The sequence below is a fragment of the Tetrao urogallus genome (genome assembly GCF_951394365.1).
Source record: "Tetrao urogallus genome assembly, chromosome: 18".
In the NCBI taxonomy this organism is placed as follows: Eukaryota; Metazoa; Chordata; class Aves; order Galliformes; family Phasianidae; genus Tetrao; species Tetrao urogallus.
This window is the reverse complement of record NC_136831.1, coordinates 10606337-10628945: the sequence shown is the minus strand read 5'-3', so window position 1 is coordinate 10628945 and position 22609 is coordinate 10606337. Positions and strand designations below refer to the sequence as shown.

Genomic DNA, 22609 nt, shown 5'->3' with positions numbered 1-22609 from the left:
TAGTATCTTTGGTGTCCAAATGGGTAATCAGCAGGGGATAGTTATCTGAGGGCTGGACAGACTTCAGCAGTCTCCCTGAAACACTTTATATGCAATGTTCCAACAGAGAGCAAACATCCCTATATGTTATCACATCACCAGAAAACGGCCTTCAGTCCCTGAAGGAGACAGTCTCCCACTGCTGTCACACACTGATGCTGCTGCATGTTTCAGGATTTGCTGGCTCTGAGCGCAGCCCAGGTAGAGCTTCCACTCTTTGCCTGATGCCAGAGGCCAAACCAATTCTGCAGTTGCAGATCTGCTAATGGAGAAAGAGCCGTCTTCCTCTTACTGGACGTTACAAGCACCCAGCATTCTCAGTCCTGTGACCCTACAGCAAGCAGACTCCAGCTGCACTTTCTTCTGTGCATATAGAAGTTCAGGTGCTTGTCTTTGCAGCATCCTGTGAATAACTTGTTAATCTCTTTTTCATCACCCACTGTGCTATGCAGCCTGCTCACCTCCTCCCACAGCTCCTTAACTCATCCAAACAGCACATCTCCTGCAAACAAGGGTGCATGCCTTCACTTTTCTTAGCTTCAGCAAGAGACACCAGGCACTCTGCTTAAAAATCAGAGCAATGCAGAACCTATGTCACAGATCTTTTTCTGAACTAGGACACCTGAATCTGCTTTTGCAATACTAAGACTTCCTTGAAACATTCATGGAATTATTATTTTTTTTATTAGAGAAGATAACTAATACTACACAAATATACAATTTTATTAAATAATATTGTTTCATTCTGTTCTGATTTTATGGTTCACAGTATGCCTTGAGAAAAGGTTAAAACTTATAGAACTGAAATAGTGCCCATGTGACGTAAATCTTTTACTGGATGTGCACAGTCCTCTGTAGTGTTGTGAAAAGAGTTCACATACACATTGCAAGCTTTCTCTGGAGCTGCGTGATCAGGAAACTTGTATTTAGTCTTTAAACTCCTTTCCAGCATTTTTCTTTTGTGCTTGAATTCCAAAATAGTTTTTGTATATTTGTTAATAGTGGTGACAGCTGCAGCCATACAGCAAGCGAAGGAAGCCCAAGCGAGGCTATAAACAAAAAAGTTTATTAGAAATTAGCAGAACATCGTCATATCCAACTTCTTCAACTTTATTTTTGAAAAAATGCACCTAAGATGTTGCATTGTTTTATACTAGGGAAAGAGGAGCATAGTCAGAGAAGAAGAAATGCATTTGGTTAATTGCCATCCACATACCTGACTAATAAAATGGACCTCTGCATAATGCTTATAACATTCACATTTATTGTCCTTCCTTATAATATCCATTTTAATGCCTCTGATCCTCTGTTAATTCTGAGCTCATTTTCAGAAAGAGGAACTGCATAAGAATGAAGATGCATACAAAATTAGAATGTGCAGCTACTGAGACTAAAAATCTCACAGATGCCACTGACAAATAATTTGTGTCAGTTACTCACAAAGATTAGTAAGAAAAGAGTTAAATAAGAGGGTCAAACACTGAAATACATTCCTGAGAAAATACAGATGATGACTAAAGAGGAAGAAAATGACACCAACTATGAAATGTTTGGAATAATACCATAAAAAGACGGAACTAAAAAATGATATTGAGTTACAGTTTACTGGAGATACAGGAAAACTCTAGACTACTGAGTGGGCAATGCATGCTAGAAATATAAAATTATCATGTAAAAATATGGTCACAGTGGAATGAATTAGAGTTTACAGTGAAGAAATTTAGCAGAGCCTTTCTTAACATGGCAAGGTCAGGATAATCAAATGAAATGTGTGCTTTAGTGGAGAAGTCAGTTTAAGAAACTCCTTTTAATATCTTTTCTCCTTCATAGCTGTTTGTTCCTACATCCTTGCTGTAGTTCAATGAACTCATTTGTGTTTTTAAATAACTCTTTCCTTTTTTTAATTTTTTTTCCCCTTCTAAGTGCTATTTTCAGCAAGGATTAGTTACCAGATAATCAGACAACCAGATGCTTTGACAGAGTTTGAGTGCAATGGAGTATGGCACACAGATGCATAGGACTAATAGGAGCAGGAAGAAGGCAGATCAGTTTAAGTTATGCTTTCTCCTCAAGTCAGCCAAATTACACACTGACTTCCCATCTCAAATATGAGGATAAGTGGAAAAGATCTTGTAGGAAAGAAATAGCAAGAATTGGTGAAAGTCAACAGAAGCAGGTACACGTACATTGCCGTTCAAACTGAACACAAATGGAACAGTAGGTCTGCCTATGCTGGTAAGTAACCTATGGCTTGAGCCAACTGTAGTAGAGAAGAGCTGAAGATGGCAGCAATGAAATCATGTTTTAGCCTATGAGATGATTTAAAGTTAGTGTACCTGATCTGATAAAAAGCATTTTGACTGAATAAATAATGCACTGTGGGATTAGTAGAAAAATCAATATAATTAATACTATGAAGCACAACTCTTGTTGACCACCCTGTTAAAACCCTTTGAAGAAGCTACTAAAATAAAGAAACTGATTACGAGAAAACTTCAAAAAAGGCCTCTTACCAAAGACTGAAAAAAATTGAGCTCTTATAAGCAGATACTTCAGCAGATCAATGTTGTGTTAAAATATACAAAATAAAAAACAGAATTTTTTCTTTGACAGTAGAAAATATTAATGTGATTCTTCAAGGTTTTTCCCAGAACTTTTCCTTTTACATAAACAATTTGGCAAAAAAATAAAAATAAAGAAAGAAAGAAAGAACCCAGTGGCTAAGGAGAACCAAGGAAAGAAGTGAGTGAAGTCTTGTTACTGAAAGAGACAGAGGATAAAGGAGAGCTTGGCTACAGTGGAAATTCAGCTTCAAGAAGCGAATTCAGTTTGAACTCTGCTCAAAGAATAAAGGCAAAAGCATGATCAGAAAGATCAACTGGAAAAGAAAGTGGATTACAGCAACTAGTTCATCTGGTAAAAAGAATTACAGATAAAAGCGCAACTGGAATACATGCTTTTCCATCACTGCTTCATGATGGAAACTTACTACAAAGTAAATCTTCAGAGAGAAAATGGTTTTTCATTTGAGGATGTATTGATGTGAGAAACACAAGGGTAGTGAGAGATTCACTAACAATATAAAGATCTTTCAATCTACCTAAGAAGATAGAAAAGAAATACGGAGAGATTTATTGTCTTAGTTCCAGCTGGGATGGAATTGTTTTCTTCAGAGTCTGACACGATGATGTTTTTGGTTCTGGGAGAAAAACAATGTTGATAAGACATCAATGTGCAAACAACTGTGACGCTGAGCTACCTGCTGGGTTAAACCACAACACTTATTATAAAGATGTTCAGGGCCACCACAGACTGAGCCTACCCATCAGTAGTGATTATTGTTGCAGGTGCCTCCTGGACCAGGTGGAAAAAAAACTCAGGCATTGCAGCCAGATATGAGGAGACATGGGAAAATGTAGCAGGTGGAAGAAGCATGACAGGATCAACAGTTCTTGCTGGCATTGCAGTTCTTCTCCAATGAGTCTGGAGGTTGGGATGAAAAACTGCTGCCACGGGCCTGATTTTCTCTTTTCCTTGCTGTTAGGGAGGTAATGTTAAAGAGGACCCAAAGGTAAAGTAGTAAAATCTTTTCCTGTGTGTCTGCCCGTCCATGTCCCTGACATGGTCTTAGTGACAAGTGGATGTTGGGATAATCAAAAACAGAGTTAAATACAATAATGAATGTCCAACTTTTGTCATTTGTCTTCTTTCCTCATACATGAGCATCTTTCCCTTTTCACTCTCATGAGGTTCTCCCAGTCAGTCAGTATGAGAGAAGTTTTGGAATGCTGAAGTTGAGGATTTACACAAAAATGAGGAAGGTCCAAATGTGGGATATCAAAAAAGAGACAATATTACGTATAGAAAGAGATAAGAGGAAAGAAACCAAGAAAGACAGATGGAGGATGAGGCATCTGTATGTATTTTTTGCTTTATTCTTACATTTGAATGGGGTGACATGACTGCCTTTCAGGTTGAGTAAAGGAAAGAAGACAGTAAACTTTGCCAGAAAAAAAAAAAAAAAAAAAAAAAAAGGAGCATGTGGCTGATTAGAAAAAAGGCACCACAGGCACCACACAGACCATCTTCCTCTACGTCTTTGTACATGCAGGTAACAATGGCTTCCTCGTACGTTGGACAGACATGTTAAGCTACATCATTTCTTATTTTTTGAATAGTCTCTGCCTTTGAAGTTTTGACTGGACCCAAATGTAAGTGCACTGAAGGCACAAGAGAAAATTTATACGTATTGAACAGAAGCTTCCAAACAAGCTGCTTCTGCTCAGGAAATTTAGACCCCTGGAGACAAAGCAATGTAGAGTTATCAATGTGTTCAAATGTGATTTCAGTTATTAGAAAGGTGGAAAGTAACAAACCAGGAGACAGGGAAAAAAAAACCAAATACTATTTCACTGCAAAATCTCTAGAAAATCTGCATTGTAAAGACGTAGCTATAATCTCTCATTCAGTAAAAATACAATAAATCTTAAAAGAACAAAAGTGTGAATGACAATGAGCTGTGATCTAAACTCTCAGAACTGGTATGTAGAGAATTAGTCTGAGTTTTCCCTTAGTGACATTAATTATTGGGCCCCGGCAGACATTGGATTTAACCCATTCCCAATACAGATGTTTCTGTACTGACATAATGACAGCTGTTTCCAGCAAATATCATCTGAAAATTCATAGAATTATCTTAGAATCATCGAATCATAGAATCATAGAATGAAAAGGACCTCAGAGATCAACTAGTTCCAACCCCCTGCTGTGTGCAGGTCGCCAACCAGCAGCCCAGGCTGCCCAGAGCCACATCCAGCCTGGCCTTGAATGCCTGCAGGGATGGGGCATCCACAGCCTCCTTGGGCAACCTGTGCCAGTGCCTCACCACCCTCTGGCTCAAAAACTTCCTCCTCATATCCAACATAAACCTCCCCTGTCTCACTTTAAAACCATTCCCCCTTATGCTATCACCATTCCCCTCCTGTTTCTACGCTCCCTTCAAGCACTGGAAGGCCACAGTGAGGTCTCCCTGCAGCCTTCTCTTCCCCAAGCTCAACAGGCCCAGTTCCCTCAGCCTTTCCTCACACAGAGCTGCTCCAGCCCTCTGCTCATCTCAGTGCCTCCTCTGGACCCGCTGCCAGAGCTCCACGTCCTTCCTGTGCTGGGGGCCCCAGGCCTGGACGCAGCGCTGCAGATGGGGCCTCGCAGGAGCCGAGCAGAGGGGGACGATCACCTCCCTCTCCTGCTGGCCGCCCCTTTTTCATGCAGCCCACAACACAGCTGGCCTTCCGGGCTGCAGGCGCTCACTGCTGCCTCATGGCCAGCTTCTCGCCCACCAGGACCCCAAGTCCTTCTGCGCAGGGCTGCTCTCAAGCACATCTTCCCCCAGTCTGTATCAGTACCTGGCATTGCCCCCACCCAATGGCAGCACCCTGCACCTGGCCTTACTGAACCCCATTGGGTTCCCATGGGCCCACTTCTCCAGCCTGTCCAGGTCCCTCTGGATGGCTTCCCTTCCCTCCAGTGTATCGACTGCACCGCTCAGCTTGGTGTCATCACAAACATGCTGAGGTGCACTTGAATTCAAATGCTGACTACTGAACAAATTTGAATGGATTTTCAGTAGCACAGCAAAGACATGCATATTGCAAAAATCCCTTGCATACCCCTCTTTCTTAATAAATTAACAGTATTTCCTCAGAAGAAATGTTGCAATTGCTTATAGGCTTATATATGCAAACCTTTTCTCAAAAATTTATATTTTGTCTGAAATGTTCCACACGCAATGAATTGAAGTAAGGAAATATGTAGCCTAAGTGTTTCAGGCCAGGAGAGTTTTAAGTAATTTATGCAAGACAGTCTTCCTGGAAAACAAAGGTACCAAATCTAACTCTGAAAAAAATGGGTAATCTGATGCATGTGGAAAAGAACCTCTTCTTCATGCAGAACTGTCTAAAGGATGGTAAATGCAAAACTGACAAGTTTATACATCCTATGCAATAATCTAAGTACTGAATTTGGAGAAAAAACATCTAAATCAGGAGGGAAGTGGGTTAGACCCATCCATTATAAAGTAGGTATAAATTCTTTGAATATAGGGTGAAGTGACTGAAATGTAAGGGAAGAATCAAACATAAGCAAATAGGTACCAATAGGACCAGCCATAATCCCATGTGTGAGGTCTCCAGTCTTCAGGACCAAGATTTACAGTCATTTGAAATACAGTTGTGTACATCATGTGAGCAACCATGCCCAGAAGACCTAAAAAATACAATATCATGAGAATATTAGATATCAATACATACAATATCATGAGAATATTAGAAAATGCAAGCTGCAGCCGTTCCTCACTCTCTATAGCAGTTGTCTCTTGAGCTTCTGAAGAACATTTTTCAACATATCTGAACTCTATAAGACACTGAACATACATATGAGCATACTGGACATTGTTATTTGGCTGTATTTATGTGTTGTGATAAAAGCAGAAAAAGCAACATTAAAAAGCAAAAAAGTTACTGGTCCTCACTCTCTACTTTTAGTATTTCAAAATCTACTTTTAGTAATTTAGCCCTGAGCAGGCATCAGCCACGACAGTGAAGTCTCACTCAGTTGCATTGTGCAGGTCATGTTTCCCGTAGCTCTATCTTTCAGTGGAAAGATTTTCAAAAATACAAGTATTGGTTGTATTGGTGCCTTGAAAGCAGACAGATTTATCAGCATTATTTGAGTAAATGAATTGAGTAAATGAGCAAGTGCCTAATGCCTATTAAAAAGCAGTGAAAGACTCAGTTGTCAAAGTGGATTCTATTTAATAATTTAATTTTCAAAATTCCTACAAAGCTACTACCCAAGCATAATGAGATCACTTTTCCCTCAGCATTTTATTTTCAATCAGTGAACTTCTCCATTAATTTCCGTATTTTTTGTTTCCAGCTATATATATAAACATCCTGGAAGTATGAAGCAACTCACTGTCTAAAACACCAGACAGTCCCCCCACAAGACCCAATTGATGGATATTCCCAAAGTAGCACTGCTTCGTGAATTCTTGGGGAAAAAAAAAAAAAAAAAAGATAAAAGCAATTGCTTGTCCACAGAGGCTCTCAGTCTAGGACATAACAAGTAGAAGTTGGCAGTGACCTGGCTTCAGTAGTCATTACAAAAGCATCTTTCCTGAAATACTGGATGTGAACCTACTGTTTACCAGAACTACCTCCTTGAAGTTCTCATATAAGGATAAAATTTCACAATAATTATTTTTTTAGTGCAACATATTCTACATCAGTTAGAACAATCATTATAAGACTTTATTTGGTCTGAGCTAAAGACTGAAGGAAATTGAACCCTGACTTTTTAAAATGATCAATTACTATAGCTGTTTCCTTAAAATGTGTTTTCAGTATAGCTTTAGTTATGTAGCTATTTTTTGCTGCACATCCCATTAGTTGACTTTCAGTTTGTTTTTGTGTGCTAGAATTAAGAGGATGTTGGTATAAGAAACTGCATTTTCATTACAGATTAAAGTGTAGGAATCTTTAAACCATTTCCTTGACTAGATTAGTCTAGTCAAGGAACTAGATTAGTAACTTAGTAATTAGTAATTAGTCAAGGATCTAGACTAGTAACTAGATTTGGTTCATATTTACAACAGATTATATGTAAATTTAACAGCCAAGACAGATGTTCTTCAATTTTTTAATATCTCATGAAATGTTTAAAATAAGGGTCTAGCTGAAGAAAAGAGTATCCAGTAAAAATGTACAAAGGTACATAGGGAATAACAGTGAATGCTTATGACCACTGACACAAGAAAAATGAGCTAGTAATTGGTGAAACTGTCTAAATAGTTAAATTAAGCTTGTAAGCGTGTATGGAAAGAGAACTTCTGCTCCTTTAAGTGTATCTGTACTACTACCTTTTTCTTGTGCAATGAAGGACAAGAAAGGAAGGAAGCCATAGACAAAAACATATAGGGACACAAACCTGACAGACAAATGATACAGGAAGTAGTGATGCAAACCAAACTGGAAAGCAGGTAGAAGGGAGGAGAAAGGAAGGGAGGACAAGCAGGAAGGAATAACGAACGTGGAGAGGTAGAGGGGTGGGGGTGGGGCTAGTGAAAAAGTATAAATGGGCTGAAGGTGCTGGTCCTGTATGAAATGGGGGCAGTCAGTGCTTTCGCTGGCAAAGCCCATTGCCTGATCATAGCAGTCTGTCCTATCTTCTTCTATTTTCTCACTTTTCTTTTTCTTAAATATCTGTGCACTTGTGCTCTCTGCCTTATGTGTATGTGGACATCAGAGACTGTGCCAGCTGCTAGGGATGTCTGATGTGTGTATGTGTGAAAACTGGTGCTGGCTCTTGGGAGTCAGGCCAGGGGATGAGGCACCCCTAGCTGTGCAGTCAGCTGCTGAACTGAGAGATGTTCCGACTGTCAGGTCCTGCAAACTTTGAGCCCTAAGTGCCAGCCACTGGAGTCAGACTAGTGGTATGGGCCCCTGATTGTGATACCAGATCCTGGTTTTACCTACCACTGAAACACAATTGTGTGTTCCCCAGACCAGCTGCTGGCAAAAACCAGTGTGACTGAGGAAATGTACATGTGTGTGGATGTGACTTTAAATGATCAAGTGCCAACCACTGAGGTCCTCTCAGTATGGGTGGAATTTAATGCCACTTACTGGAGTAGGGCTGGGAATGTGGATGCCCCAACCCATAATGTCAACTACTGGAACCAATAGGGTCTTAGTGCAGCGTCTGGTATGTGGAGGGTCTTCTACTCCTGGCCACTGAGGCAAGCGTGTTGTGCAATCCCAAACCATCTACTGGTGGGATGCTGACTTGAGTGAAGCAAGTGTGGGGCTCCATACTGGTGGCTGAAGCCAGGCCATGCATCACAGCCCATGTGCTTGGCATCAGCCCATGTAGGGGCTGTCCATATCTTCCCCAAAGCTTATGTACGTGTGTATAAGCCAGCAAACACCAAGCTGAACCAGACAGCAAATGATGGTGCTGCAAGTCCAGTCTGGGGCAGCAGGAGGGGTGGGAGTTCATGCTGTTATATCCAGGAGGATTTATAGCATGGGGTGCACATGGGATGAGTGTCTGCGTGTGATAACTGCATTTTCGCAGTATGCATCAGGCTGAACAAATTTATAAGTAGGAGATCTGAGAAGTAGACAAGGGAACCCAGGATCTGGGCAGGCATACTGGACAGACAGAGGGTTTGGGCCAGCATGTAGAGCATCTGTGAATGTCTGTGTGCTTGTAAACCTAGGGAATGCTGTGTATGTGCCTGCACAACTGATTTCCTGCCTCTGCCAGCCCAAGTTGAGAGTCAGTTTTCTGTGTTCACGTTCTTATGTGAATCCTCTGTGTTCAAGTCAGTGTTTTGACTATGGCAAGCTGACTGAGTACGTCATGGTCCTTTGCATGTCTGTATGTGTCATGTCACTGCGACATGTACTCAGCATTGCTACTGGATAAGCTTTCAAAAAGGCAGAGACATCAGGTCCACGGGCACAGAGATGGGCTCCATTGGCCAAGAAAAAGGAGTAGTCTGGTGCCAGAGTGATTGGAGGAGGTGGCCATGGTCTTTACATCACTTAGGCTTACTACTCTTTCCTTAGAAATAGGCCTGACAATGGATGGAAAGATACAGGTAGAAATAAAAAGTAAGCAAAAAAGTAAGCTTATTTATTCAGTCAAAAAAAGTATGCTACTTTACTCTGTCTGTAGATGAGGTTCAAAATACAGAAAATCTCTGATCAGTGATAAGAGAAAAATATTTAAAATATTTTAAAATTGTTTCCAGGACCTCTACTGGTAAATCCCTGCTCAAGAAAGATTATGGAAACAGGGGTCTTTTTTGAGCATTTAGTAGAACTGATGACTATGAACATTTTTACCAGCCTTCAGGAAAGTCATTCTTAAGAAAAAAAAAAAAGAAAAGAAAAGAAAAAAGAAAGAAAGAAAGAAGATATTCTACAATGTTCTCAAAGGTCATAGACAGCAAAGCTTGGGTACCACTCTCTGGCCTATATGGAGCTGAGAGAAATCTGGAAATGTGTAAGAGTTAATTAAAAAGAAGAGGAAACGGCCTGCTGTGTTTCAGGTGAAGATCCCTAAAGATACAAAAATTGTAGCAGCAGTGGCTTTATATTGGGCATGAAGAAAGCATTTTCATCATTAAGGTCTGGATTACATTTCCTAAGAAAGTCACAGAACCTTTATTACAAAGGTGGGAGTTTTGTTTTGTTTTTGTTTTTGCTTTGTTTTGCTTTGTTTTGTTGGTGGTGGTAATTCTGGAAGTTGGAGATTTTTCCTAACACAAGGCTAGAAAAATATCTGTCAGAAAAAGATTAGGAAATTTGGGCCTAACTTGAACGCTGAACTGAAACTACAGTGTTCCACAAGTTACTATCTGGATTGTAAATCACTGTCTTCTAAAGTGTTTGGAAGGTCACCCCATTGTCTGCATTAAGCACTTTCCTCTAGGAGAACTGCAGAAAAGTTGAGCAAGAGAATACCTGGAGAAAGAAGAGTGATCAGAAGCAGTAGAAATATACGTGAAGTCATGTGGCATGTTTTTCTATTATTTCTTTCAGAGAAGATGAATCTGAGACACAATAGATATCTTCAAGTATGCAAAGGCATCTTCAGAAAGGAAGAAAAATATTTTTTTCCCCATTATAATGACTGGGCTTTTAAAAATCTTAGTTTACTTATCCAACAAATGATAATGGCAAATGCATTAAATATGTGATTATATTTAAGAGGAAAAAGTATAATGAAAAATCTTTAATTCGTGAAGAAAAGCACAGCAATCACAAATACAAGAACACTAAATCCACAAATACTAGAATTAGGATCAAACCCAATTTTTTCAGAGAAAAGCATTTTGAGATAAATTCATAAAGACATAGGCTTTGCCATCTGCCCATGTATTTGACTTGCAATCTGTGTTTTTAGAAGATATCCCTCAACTAATATAAATCACTTTGGACTCATGACAGTGTGAAAGATAGTGGTATGTGTTCCACAAGAAGTTACATTGCTTCTAGCTTTAAAATGAGTAACTGTGAAACACTGTGCATGTTACCAGTAATTTTAGCTCAAATTTCCTCAGTGTTTGACATAGAATGGCAGAGTAGCTCAGACTGCAAGACACTTTCAGAAGGCTCTGGTCTGATCTCCTGCTCTCATTGCATGGTCAGTGATAAACTCAGACCACATTGCTCAGGTAGTGATATATTAAGTTCTTCACCATGAGGACAGACAAGCAGTGGAATCAACTTCCAAGGAAGGCTGCAGGTCTTTTAGAACCAGAAGGATATAACTCTGCAGTGCAAGCTGCTCAGATCTTGGAGGTAACCCTGCTGTGAACAGCGGTTGGACTGGGGACCATTTGAAGTTTCTTCTGAATTGAATTTATCTAGGATGCTATTATGAGATAGCATTGGATTAAGAAATAAAATGCAGAAAATTAAACACAATTTTTATGATTGTTTTCTATTAAAAATTATGTATTCCATTTTATTCCCTCTTATAACTGCCATTTTGATTTGACTATTGCTCATTTTATCCTCAGTATATTGGAAATAGAAAATCAAGTTATTTTGAAGGGTTTTTTTTTCTTTGACAATCAGACAGCCAAATTCAAAATAATAAAGTTAAAACACTGACATTAAAAATAGCAAGTACAAATATAAACTAAACTTAAAAAAAACATATTAAGACATGACCATAATAATTAAAAAAAAACCAGCAGTGTGTTATTAATGTCTCAGTAAATACAGTAGTAGTTCACAATCCTACACACTGTTATTAATCTTCAGCTTGAACCCTATCAATGTTAAATTTTCTGGATGTAATAAATTGAGATCCTAAACTGTACCTGCTAGTACGATGACTACTGCAGAAAAGGCGTTGATCTTTAGTCCATCAATGACGGTACTGTAGTAGCACATTTCTACTGACATGAGAACAACTCCAATCAGAAGCAAAATGTTATAGAGTAGCTCTGCTACAATAGACAACCATAAAACTCCTGTAAAATCAAATAAATAGTGAGAGATGATAAAAAAGTCATTTATATTTTCACCAGTTTTCTCTTCATTCATATTGTTTACATAACTTTAAACAAAAAGTCACAGAATCACAGAATCACAGAATGGCCAGGGTGGGAAGGGACCTCAAGGATCATGAATCTCCAACCCCCCTGCCACACGCAGAGCCACCAACCTCCACATTTAATGCTAAACCAGGCTGCCCAGCACCCCATCCAACCTGGCCCTGATCACCTCCAGGGACGAGGCATCCACAACCTCTCTGGGCAGCTGTTCCAGCACCTTACCAATATCTGTAAAGAATTTCCCCCTGACATCCAACCTAAATCTTCTCTCCCTAAAATTAAAACCATTTCCCCTTGTTATGCTGTTATCTACCCTTTCAAAGAGTTGACTCCCTTCCTGTTTATAGGCTCCCTTTAGGTCACACAGAAGCCTTCTTTTCTCCAGGCTGAACAAGTCCAGCTCCGTCAGCCTGTCTTTATAGGGGAGGTGCTGCAGCCTCCTGATCATCTTTGTGGCTCCTCTGGACCCTCTCCAACAGCTCCCTGTCTTTCTTGTACTGAGGGCTCCAGACCTGGATGCAGCACTGCAAATGGGGCCTCAGAAGAGCGGAGTAGAGAGGAACAACCACCTCCCTGTCCCTGCTGGCCACTCCTCTTCTGATGGAGCCCACAATACCATTTTCTTTCCCAGGTGCAAGAGCACACTGCTGGCTCATGTTCAGTTTTTTATCCATCAGGACCACCAGATCCTTCTCTGCAGTGCTGCTCTCAAGGACTGCTCCTTCCAGTCTGTATGAATGCCTGGGATTCCTCCGGCCCAAATGCAAAACCTTGCACTTTGATGTGTTGAATCTCATCAGGTTCACCCGAGCCCACCTTCCAAGTCTGTTTCAGGTCCCTCTGAATGGCATCCCTTCCTTCCCCTGCACCAACTCCTCAACCTCACCACTCAGCTTGGTGTCGTCAGCAAACTTGCTGAGGCTGCACTCAATTCCATCATCAATGTCATTGATGAAGATGTTAAAGAGCACCGGTCTCAAGACAGACCCCTGGGGGACGCCGCTCGTTACTGGCCTCTACCTGGACACAGAGCCATTGATGACCATCCTCTGTCTGCAGCCTTTCAACCAGTTTCTTATCCATCAGGTGGTCCACCCATCAAATCCACATCCCTCCAATTTGGAGATAAGGATGTGGTGGGGGACCATGTCAGAGGCCTTGCTCATGTCCAGCTAAATGACATCAGCCACTTTCCCCTTGTCCACCACTCCATCATGGAAGGTCACCAGATTGCTTAAGCATGACCTTCCCCTGGTGAAGCTGTACTGGCTGTCCAGGACTATCTGTTCCATGATCTTCCCAAGCACAGAGGTGAGACTCACCAGCCTGCAGCTCCTGGGTCCTCCTTGCTCCCTTTCTTATAAATGGGAGTGATGTGACCCTTCCTCCAGTCATCTGGGACCTTACCTGACTTCACCTGAAGTTAGAGGCTATGAGAATGCTATTTCAACATCAAGAAGAAGACTTCAAGTTCAATAGCTGCCCTAACTTATTATTCCTGTACTGGCCATGTAGTGAATGAGCTTTTGCATGTTTCTTCTGTACGTGTCAGAATCTCACAGTTCAAGGTGGGAAAGTACAGTTTTTACACTGAATAGTTACCCCAATCATTAACAAACATATTCCCTTTTAGTTTACAGTCTTTCACCAGACAAGCTCTTTCTATTTGGACAGAGATGCCTTCATGTGCACAGACAATCTCCAGTTTTCACTGAGATTCATCTGCTAGTTCATCTCTCTCTAGTTATCTATTAGTTACATCACTGTTTTTCTGTTCATATGCTAATGTCACACTGGCAGGAGCAGGCAGAGTCTTCTTCTATCCAGACAGTAGCAGGAACTGGCCAACAGCTGGTCATTGAACCATATAAACCTTCTTAAAAACAAGTTATTGTGTCCTTTGACATCTGATTGTGTATCCACAAAGTGATTTCATAGATATATATATATATACCAGGTATATGTGCATACATATATGCTAACAATCATAAATTAAAAATAGAAACATTGCTAGGACATGTAACTGATTACTACATGTAATTGAATACTATGCACTTGTGCTTTATATGAGTGGATCAGACGTTGCATGGGAGTTCCTGGGCGAGGTGTATTTCTCAAGAAAATCTTTATCTTGGCAAAAAAAGTTGATTTTGTTCAGGAAATTTGAATGACACATTTACCAGAAGTATGGTCCAGTAATAGGACCTTGCATCTAAATATTTTTGAATAGTGAGCCATCATTATACATGCACTGAGCACTTATGTGTATCACCCTGCCTTGGGATATTCAGCTCAGGAACAGAGACCTTGATGCATCTCAAGTCTTGTGCACGCAGCAGCCATACGTATGTATGGAACACAAGCTTTGTCTTCCTGTGCAAGGTGAGATGTGACAAGGGCAAAAACCTTTATCTCCACACAGCATTGCACTGCCCTGAGGTATTTTCACATTGCAGTATTCAGGTACAGAAGTGCTTTCTTAGGTGTCTTAATCTGACTTCTGACCAGGGGCCAATGTCCTGTTAATGGAGGTGTTTCAGTACTGCATCCACCAGTGGTTCTAGGTGTGAGGAGCAATCAGTCCCAGGCCCACAACATACTCCCCTGATACAAACATCTTGAATTATTTGTGAACAGAGACATGGCTGCACAGAGGTGAGAAGAGGGGCTAGCCCTCAGATATTCAATCTTTCTGATACACAGGTAGTTGCAAATGCATATCCAGGCTATTTGGACAAGAGTACTTTTCTAGTATGCACTTGAAAACCTTGGAGAAGATTTTATTCTAGATCAGCCACTTCCTAGATTGGTCTAACCATTTACATGATGGGATTAACATTGGAGGAGACTCTCTTCATGGCATTGCAAGCAGGTTTTGTAGAAAAAGGAAGGTTCTTTGAAAGAACTAGGTTTACTCCACATTTTCTGTAGTTGTGTTTGGACTGCAAAACCTGGATGAATGGAAATACCTACTGAGAGCTTACAGAGAGACGATTCATCTCCACATTAGTTTGGTTCACAGCACATCTCCCAAGTCCCTTGGGATTTAATGGGGACAGCAAGTTGCTACCCCATTTGTACTTTGTATGCTACCATCCCTGTGGCCTTTCAAGGTAGCACAGTGTCATCCATAGAGTTCTTGACTGAATTTGAAGATACGAGGAAAGAGATAGAAAAGCTTTAGAAATCCTAATTTCCAGTATCCTTATTCAAAATACGTTTTTTTTTTTTTGTTTTGTTTAAGTTGCTATTCAAAAGGAGTAATTTCAGAGGACACTGACATATACTTTAAGTCATGTGGGCTTCATTTTGAAGTGGAAACACTAAATAAACAATTAAAACTATATGGGATTTTTTTTTTTCAAAACAAAATACATTATATTTATTATATTGGTAAATCTGATCAAGAATGTTTGATTTATGTAAACAAAATTGCATATTTACCTCGATCAGAAGCTGGAGTCAAACTGATAAAACTTCTACATTTCTCACCTAAAAATAATAATAATAATTTTAAAAGAAAATTCTGCATTATTTGGTATTCTGTAATGGCCTAAGGAAACACTTCAACAGAAAAAAAAAAAAAAAAAATTACCATAGAAGCACAAATTAAGATGATCAGGAAAACCTTTATTTAAAGGGAGTTTGTACATAGTCTCTGATAAGTGGATCAACTCCTGGAGATTGTCCCAGCCTGTTCCAGAGCAGAAATAGTATTACTCTTTTATGGGAGACTTAGAGAAAGACTTTGAAGTGTTTTCCAAAAAGTTACAGCTGTGAAAGCCAGAAATTCAAAATTAACAGTTAATTTGAAAGACTATTTCATCCAGTTTATGAATTACAGAATCACTAAAGTTGGTAAAGACATCTGCAGCAACAAGGCTGTTGCTCACACTAATTTCTTCGAAGCTTGACTGCTTTTTTGTCTGTAAGATCTGATTTTCAAACCCATGTGACCTCCTGATTTCCATGTAGATGCTTTGAACAGAGCTCTTAGAATTAATTTTGGTCTGAGAACAGAGGATGGGCTTTTTTAGCTACTAACTGCACCAAGTATGAACAAAAACAGCCACAGCCAACAGATCAATCCTATGAACCCAGTATCTACAGCAATCTCTACCTAAAATGGTCTTTTTTGATGTTTTCTTTTGAGTGAGAGATGCTTTTTGCTCTGATCTTTGCCATTAACCCCTTTGAAATTGCACAATATACAAGATCTTTTGGCAGAACTCACTCCTCAGAACATACAACTTCTAAAATACTTGTATTTTGTTGCAGATGACAGCTGACTTGATTCCAAGTTTTGTTCAATTTGGCACTCCTAAACAATAAGAAAAATTTAACTTCAACCTAAATTCACAATATAAACCCTATTTCTTGAATCAGTTAAACAGTTCCCATATACAAAGATCCAAAATTAATTAGAGGTTCTCTTACACAGCAATTTCTTCCCATTCTACTGATACTTATGTAGTCAGAGTAAAACACAGTTAGATGCCAGCGCTCAGGATTCATGAATTCCAAATTCTTTTTTAGGAGGGTGAAAAATAATACTATTCTGCTTTGGTTTATGTATTGTGAGATCACAGTAAGAAAGTAAGAGTGCCTGTACTTAAGAGGAAATCCATGAAAAAACCTTAGTCTCAGATTTAACTGGTAAAATGAAAATCTGAATATCTTTAAAAATGCATGCTACGGTTTTGATGTTGCTATGGGGCAATCATTCAAGGCAAATATAACCTACAGAACTGTAGGGTTTGTATTGGGCCTCTGCAGACCGTCTAGTTCAATATCCCCTAAAACAGGTTCCCTGCAGCAGCTTGCTCAGGTAGGCACCCAGGTGAGCATCTCCAGAGTAGAGAACTCCACCAGCTCTCTGGGAAGCCAGTTCCAGGGCTCTCCCACCCTCACTGCAAAGAACTTCTTCCTCGTATTTGTTTGGAACTCGCTGTGTTGCAGTTTGTTCCCATTGCCACTTGTTCTGTCATTGTACAACATTGAAAAGATCCTGGCCCATCCGTGATGGGGGTTATTTTTGCCTAAGAGAGTAACAACATCAGAAAATAAAACACTTCCCTGTTATGAGTGAAAAAAAAACAAACAAACCTTGATCTGCACTATCTCTGTCACTTCAAAATTCTTCACAGAATTTATTAGAATTTTTTTAGAAATTGACTGGGGAGTATCCTCTAAGATTCTCTTTCCTGGAGAAGATAAACTTTTAAAGGCTACTTTTTCTTTTAAAATACATACATGATATTGCAGCAAAGAGGAAATTGACATCAAATAAGTAGAAAAAAACTCTGAGTATTTTCTAAAGTAAGTTTATGTGCTTTTACTCACCTTCCCCATTTATAATTTCTTCACACGAATACCAAATCCCAGCATGAAACTTTCGATCAACAAACTTGTCGTCTCCCATCTCCCAGATATATTGCACAGCATTGCTGTTGTTGGCATCAGGGCTATTAAAGCGGATGCAGTTATCCCCTTTGGCCTGTCCTATGCAGAAAGGTTTGGCAACTTTTCTTGTCCCTTTACACCAGTAATTGCTACTGAATGCTGTAACAGAGAAAACTAAAGAGAGAAAACCGAGAAAAAATGCTGCTGAGGCTCTCTGCCGTCTGTCTGTGCCTGGGGCTGAAACTGGCATCCTCTGGGACTGTCGTATCTGTTCTGAAACAACCATTTACAAAGCTACATATATATCTGCCTTGTGAAACACCTGCCTGTATTTACTATCCTGATCTTCACTCCTCTCAGTGAACTGCACCAGCTTAGCAGTTAAGGCAGAAAGCAGAGACAGAGGCGTAATCAGAAATCATGTGGTAGGAGAGATTAAAGATTTAGGGCAGTGATGGTTTGTACTAGCATCTTGTGAAAGAAATACGAGGAGAAGAGATAATGAATTATAATTTGGCCCAACAGTCACAGGACTAAAGGCACAAAGAATACAGAAGTATAAGAAGCATCTCAGAATCAGAGTCACAGAATTAGAAGTAGGGTTTGGAAGGGACCTCTAAAGTTATTGAGTCCAACGCCCCTGCAAAGCAGGCTCCCTACAGCAGGCTGCACAGCTCAGCATCCAGGCGGATGGATGAAGAGAAGAATCCACAGCCTCACTGGGCAGCCTGTAAAGCATACTGGTATGTAATCAGAAAAACAAAATATTTAAAGAAACAAAATACACTCGCTATCTCAATCAGCATGAGGAGTCAAACTGATGAAGTCTCTACATTTATCGCCTAATAAATAAATAAAATTAATCTTGCAGTTCCAAATGCTCCTGTAACAAGGAGCATTGAATTAAATTGAATACAGCTGTCAATCTTACAGAAATACTTAAGGAGATGAGAGAATTTCACAGCACTACAGCATTTCCCACCATTTGTGCTGAAAGGAATGAGGAGCAGTCCCTGAAGAACACTGCACAAGTGCCTAGTCCTCACTCAGTTTGCAGGCAGAGGTGGAAGCGCATCCTCATACACCATTTGTTTAATCCTACTGTCAGAGGATTTCCACTTTAAGTAGTGCTATAGGATTGATGCACATTCAGCAAAGCTCCTTGAGCACATTTACAGTACAATCTAAGGCCTAAGGTTTTCCACTCCTTGGCCTTGCAGACTTTTTAATATTCACTGTTGAATGGCTAAGCTGAAAGATATGAAAAAGGTTGCTTGTCAGGTAGCTTCCTCTCCTGTATATTAGCAGTTATCATTCAATAATTATCTGCATTTCCAAATAGAGTTTGTCTTTTGGTCAGCTGTAAAGTTGAAGCAAAGGCAGGACCTATCTTAAAACACAGTGGTTCCATACAATTGTTCTTTTTTATGAGACTGGTTTACAGATTATTTGACAATCATTGTATTGGACAACTTGAACAGCACAAATATTATTGTGTTCTGTGTACAAACACAGGGGTTCTTATCTCTGCAGCACTACTCCTTGTACTGAAACTCTTCTGAAATATCATTATCTGATCTGGAAAAGGGAAGTGTATAATCAAGATGGAAAATGCTGTTTACTATATATCCCTTGCTTGCACAGGAAGATCACCTAGAAATCATATTATAAGCACTTCTAGAAAGGAAGACACTTGTTTAACACATTTTGGATAATACTTTTGATAGAGCACCTCAAAGAAATTGATACTGATACAGGCATCAAGAAGTACAAAAGCAGCAAGACCATGAATGATGGTGTGAGGAAAACAGAAGCAGACACAGCTGGTCCTTGGTGTAGCAGCAGCAATCAGATATAAAGATACCTTAACATTGGTCTCCTTCACTGACCGAGCCCTTGGGAGTGTTAATTCTAAAAAGAGACTGAAGAGAGACCACAGAGAATCAACATAAGTTTCAGATGACTTTAGAAGATGAGCAGTTGCAAACAACTTCTGGAAGCTGAAAACTGAAAACAGAGCCTCAGCTGCTGGGGCCAGCTATAAATCAGCTCCTGTGAGACACAAGGTTGCATTGCAGAAGATCCTGCAGATCTCCTCATCTAAGGTCTAGGCTGGGCATGTCCGACTTGTGGCCTGCAGCCTCACACAGCCCAGCACAGCCTGTCCTGCAGATGCCGCAGTCCTGCACATTATGGCAGCAGCTTGGCCCCACAGAGTGGCCCTGGGCACACACCTATTGCATGGAACAGCCACACACTGGTGTTATTATGTCAGCTGGAACCAGGACACAGGGAGGATGCAGTGCAGTGCTAACTCAAGTTACGGCAAACAACTTTATGCATTCTGATACATTGACTAAACACAGTCCTGCAGTCGGCAAAAAAATATGCAGCCTTGTTTTCAGTTTTAGTAAGGGGATTTGAGAGTAGGTTTCAAGATTGACAAAAAAATCATCAGTTTATATTTGTGATTCCTTTTTCAGTTGACATAAATACATTATTGACAAATTTTCAAATGAAGCGCATAGAACTGCAATCAGAGGTTCAACTCAAAAATTGATTATGTCTCTTTAGCAGACTGTTATAAGATCTGTCTTACCAGAGAAAGATAACCCTCACATCACAATCATGTCTTATTCATGTCATCACTTCTTGAAAGTGCACACATTTGTGAACAATTATTGTCAATGATGAAGTACAGGAAGAGTAAAATTTCATCAAAAACCTCTGGCAAACACCTTGAGGTCTCACATAGAATTGCAACCACTGCCATTGAATCAGACATGAATTAGTTTCACAGTGATGGGGTCAAATACTCCACTAGCTTTACAGTGTTGTTGCTCTCTTTAATGTTTTAGTAAAAATATTAAAAGTTTAAATAAGTTTTGCTACTTATATACATTAACTATATTATTTACTTTACAAGGGCTCTGAAAGTAACGCCTCCTGTTTTATGATATTGATCGATGACATCAGAGGCAGATGTTGGTGAGATGCCAGTAGAAGTTGAACCTTCCCACCAGTATTTCATTACTTGTTGTCCTGTGACAGATGGCAGCAGAGGAGAACTCCAACAAATTGGACTCTGACATTAAAGTGTGTTTAAAGCAAAGCTGTGCAACTGGATTCCTCCACATGGAAAAAAAATTGCACTCGTTAACATTCATCAGTGCTTTCTTAACTTTTATGGAGACCAAACAGTGGATGTGAGCACAGTGGGTGGTGCTTTTCAGCAGGGCTGACAGTGACATGTGCAGGCTCTTGTTCACTGTTGGTGAAAATGCACAGCCAACGGTAGTGACTGTTGAAAAACAGTGTTTTGTAGCTGAGAGTTTGCTTTTTTAGAGTTACCGTGCTCATTGTTTCAGTTTCCATGAAAATAAGTAGGAAGAATTACTTTCACAGAGACCTACACAGATACTGCCCAAGACAATTCCTCATCACTCCGTGCAGCCCAGGCAAGCCCAGGATATCTTTAGCACTGAGACATTTCTTATGGTGGTCTCAAAAGAGCTCCAACGCCAGAGCACTGCTTGGGTTTGCTGTCTGTAGCCTACCGCAGAGCTGATCTTACACAGCAATGAGAAAATTTGTATTTATCCCTTGTAATAATACGCAGCTGAGCAATTGTGACAGGGGTTTATAGATGCCTCTCCTTCGTCCTCAGAATTGCCTGTAGGTGTGGCTTGGGGAGGATGTGTGCTCAGGAGAACAATCCCTGGCCCCAGACAAGACAATGAAGGCAGTTCATGTCCTTTCTGACAGACCTCTTGAGGGTGGGGTGGGTCCATTTCAACCCTGAAATGCTTGTCTCCAGAGCACTTTTGTATTTTGTTCCCAGAAAATTTCTGTACCACATCCAAGCCTCAAGTAAAGATGAGATACAGTTATACATCATGCCCTTCTATTTTTTCATTCATCTAGGCCAAATTTTGGGCAGGGAGAGAGTCAGACATGCTACTGAACAGATTGAAACAGTGCACTGCAGTTTGCTTTAAGCCTATGCATGGCAATGAAAACCAAGTTGCCACTGGTTCTACAATCTCAGTGGTGCATCTCTGTCCCTTATCTGGCTGAGCTGGAGGGGATACCCATGAATTCAGGGAGAACTTCTATACAAATAGCTGCACGTCTAATTTCTCTTGGAAGTGCAGAAGGACACATCCACCTGAGTCTCCATGCTGTCTAAAGCAGAAGCTAGGCCCTAAAATCTTTGTATTGTAAATATTTCTCATTTCCTACATTTGTGTATCATATACACTGAATATGAAAAGAATTATTGTAAAACTTTAACTGCTGACTACGTCAGTTTTTATACATTTTGACTGGCCTTGATCCTGCACTGACTGTGCGTGTTTGACAAAGTATTGATTAGGGTGGATCAAAATGCCTGTTACTGAGACTGAGCTTCTTCCTGCCAACCTACTTGATTCAGCAAGCTTTTACGGATTTTCTACATTCTAGGTCACCCTTTTATAGTTTCATGAGGTGTGCATAAACATATGTATATATTTAGGAACTGTATTACATTCTCACAAAGTCACTGGCAAAATTCCCATGAAGTTTCAAGGGAATAGGATCAGCTTCTTAATGTTTTAATAGTTTTGTGATTTCTTATTGGCTAAAGAACAAGCTACAGTAAACAGACTTCATGTGAAGTTTAGAGTAAATTCTCTGTGACTTTAATCAGAAAAAAAAATAAAAAAGCAAGACATAGCTGGAGACCATCAAGTCTAGACATTTTAGTAGACTTCCTGGTTTATATCTAAGAAGATTCTTGAAACAGAAGAATAAAAGAAGACGCTTTAAATCTGTTACAGGAACAAGTGATACAACTGGTCTATTGTACAGTGATACAGCAGCATACTGGGAACAAATTTATTAAAATGGGCATGATTACACTTTTTGGTCTCTGCTCCAGCATGCGGATCTGGTCCGGAATATCTCCCGTACCTGCCAGCTCAGTCATGATATTATTTATAGTGAAACAGGTAAGCCAATTCCATAATTAATAATTATCAATATAAAAGTGAA

At 40.0% G+C, this 22609-nt stretch overlaps 2 protein-coding genes across 2 annotated transcripts in view; one reads left to right on the top strand and one right to left on the bottom strand.

Moving 5' to 3' along the window:
* Positions 1-832: 832 nt before the first annotated feature.
* On the bottom strand, positions 833-17861 carry LOC306953465 (germ cell-specific gene 1-like protein; the record flags this gene model as incomplete). The annotated part of the gene is made up of 5 exons (XM_079544373.1): positions 833-1088; positions 6189-6300; positions 11936-12088; positions 15617-15664; positions 17516-17861. 5 exons carry the CDS (start codon positions 17859-17861, stop codon positions 833-835), a joined length of 915 nt encoding a protein of 304 aa, XP_079400499.1.
* A 4600-nt stretch (positions 17862-22461) lies between these two features.
* GLP2R (glucagon like peptide 2 receptor) overlaps positions 22462-22609 on the top strand; it is a gene marked incomplete at both ends in the record, with an annotated part of 30498 nt that continues 30350 nt past the window's right edge. Inside the window, one exon of the mRNA XM_079544437.1 lies at positions 22462-22566. Within this exon, the coding sequence (XP_079400563.1) occupies positions 22462-22566 (105 nt within the window). The remainder of the gene's footprint in view (positions 22567-22609) is intronic.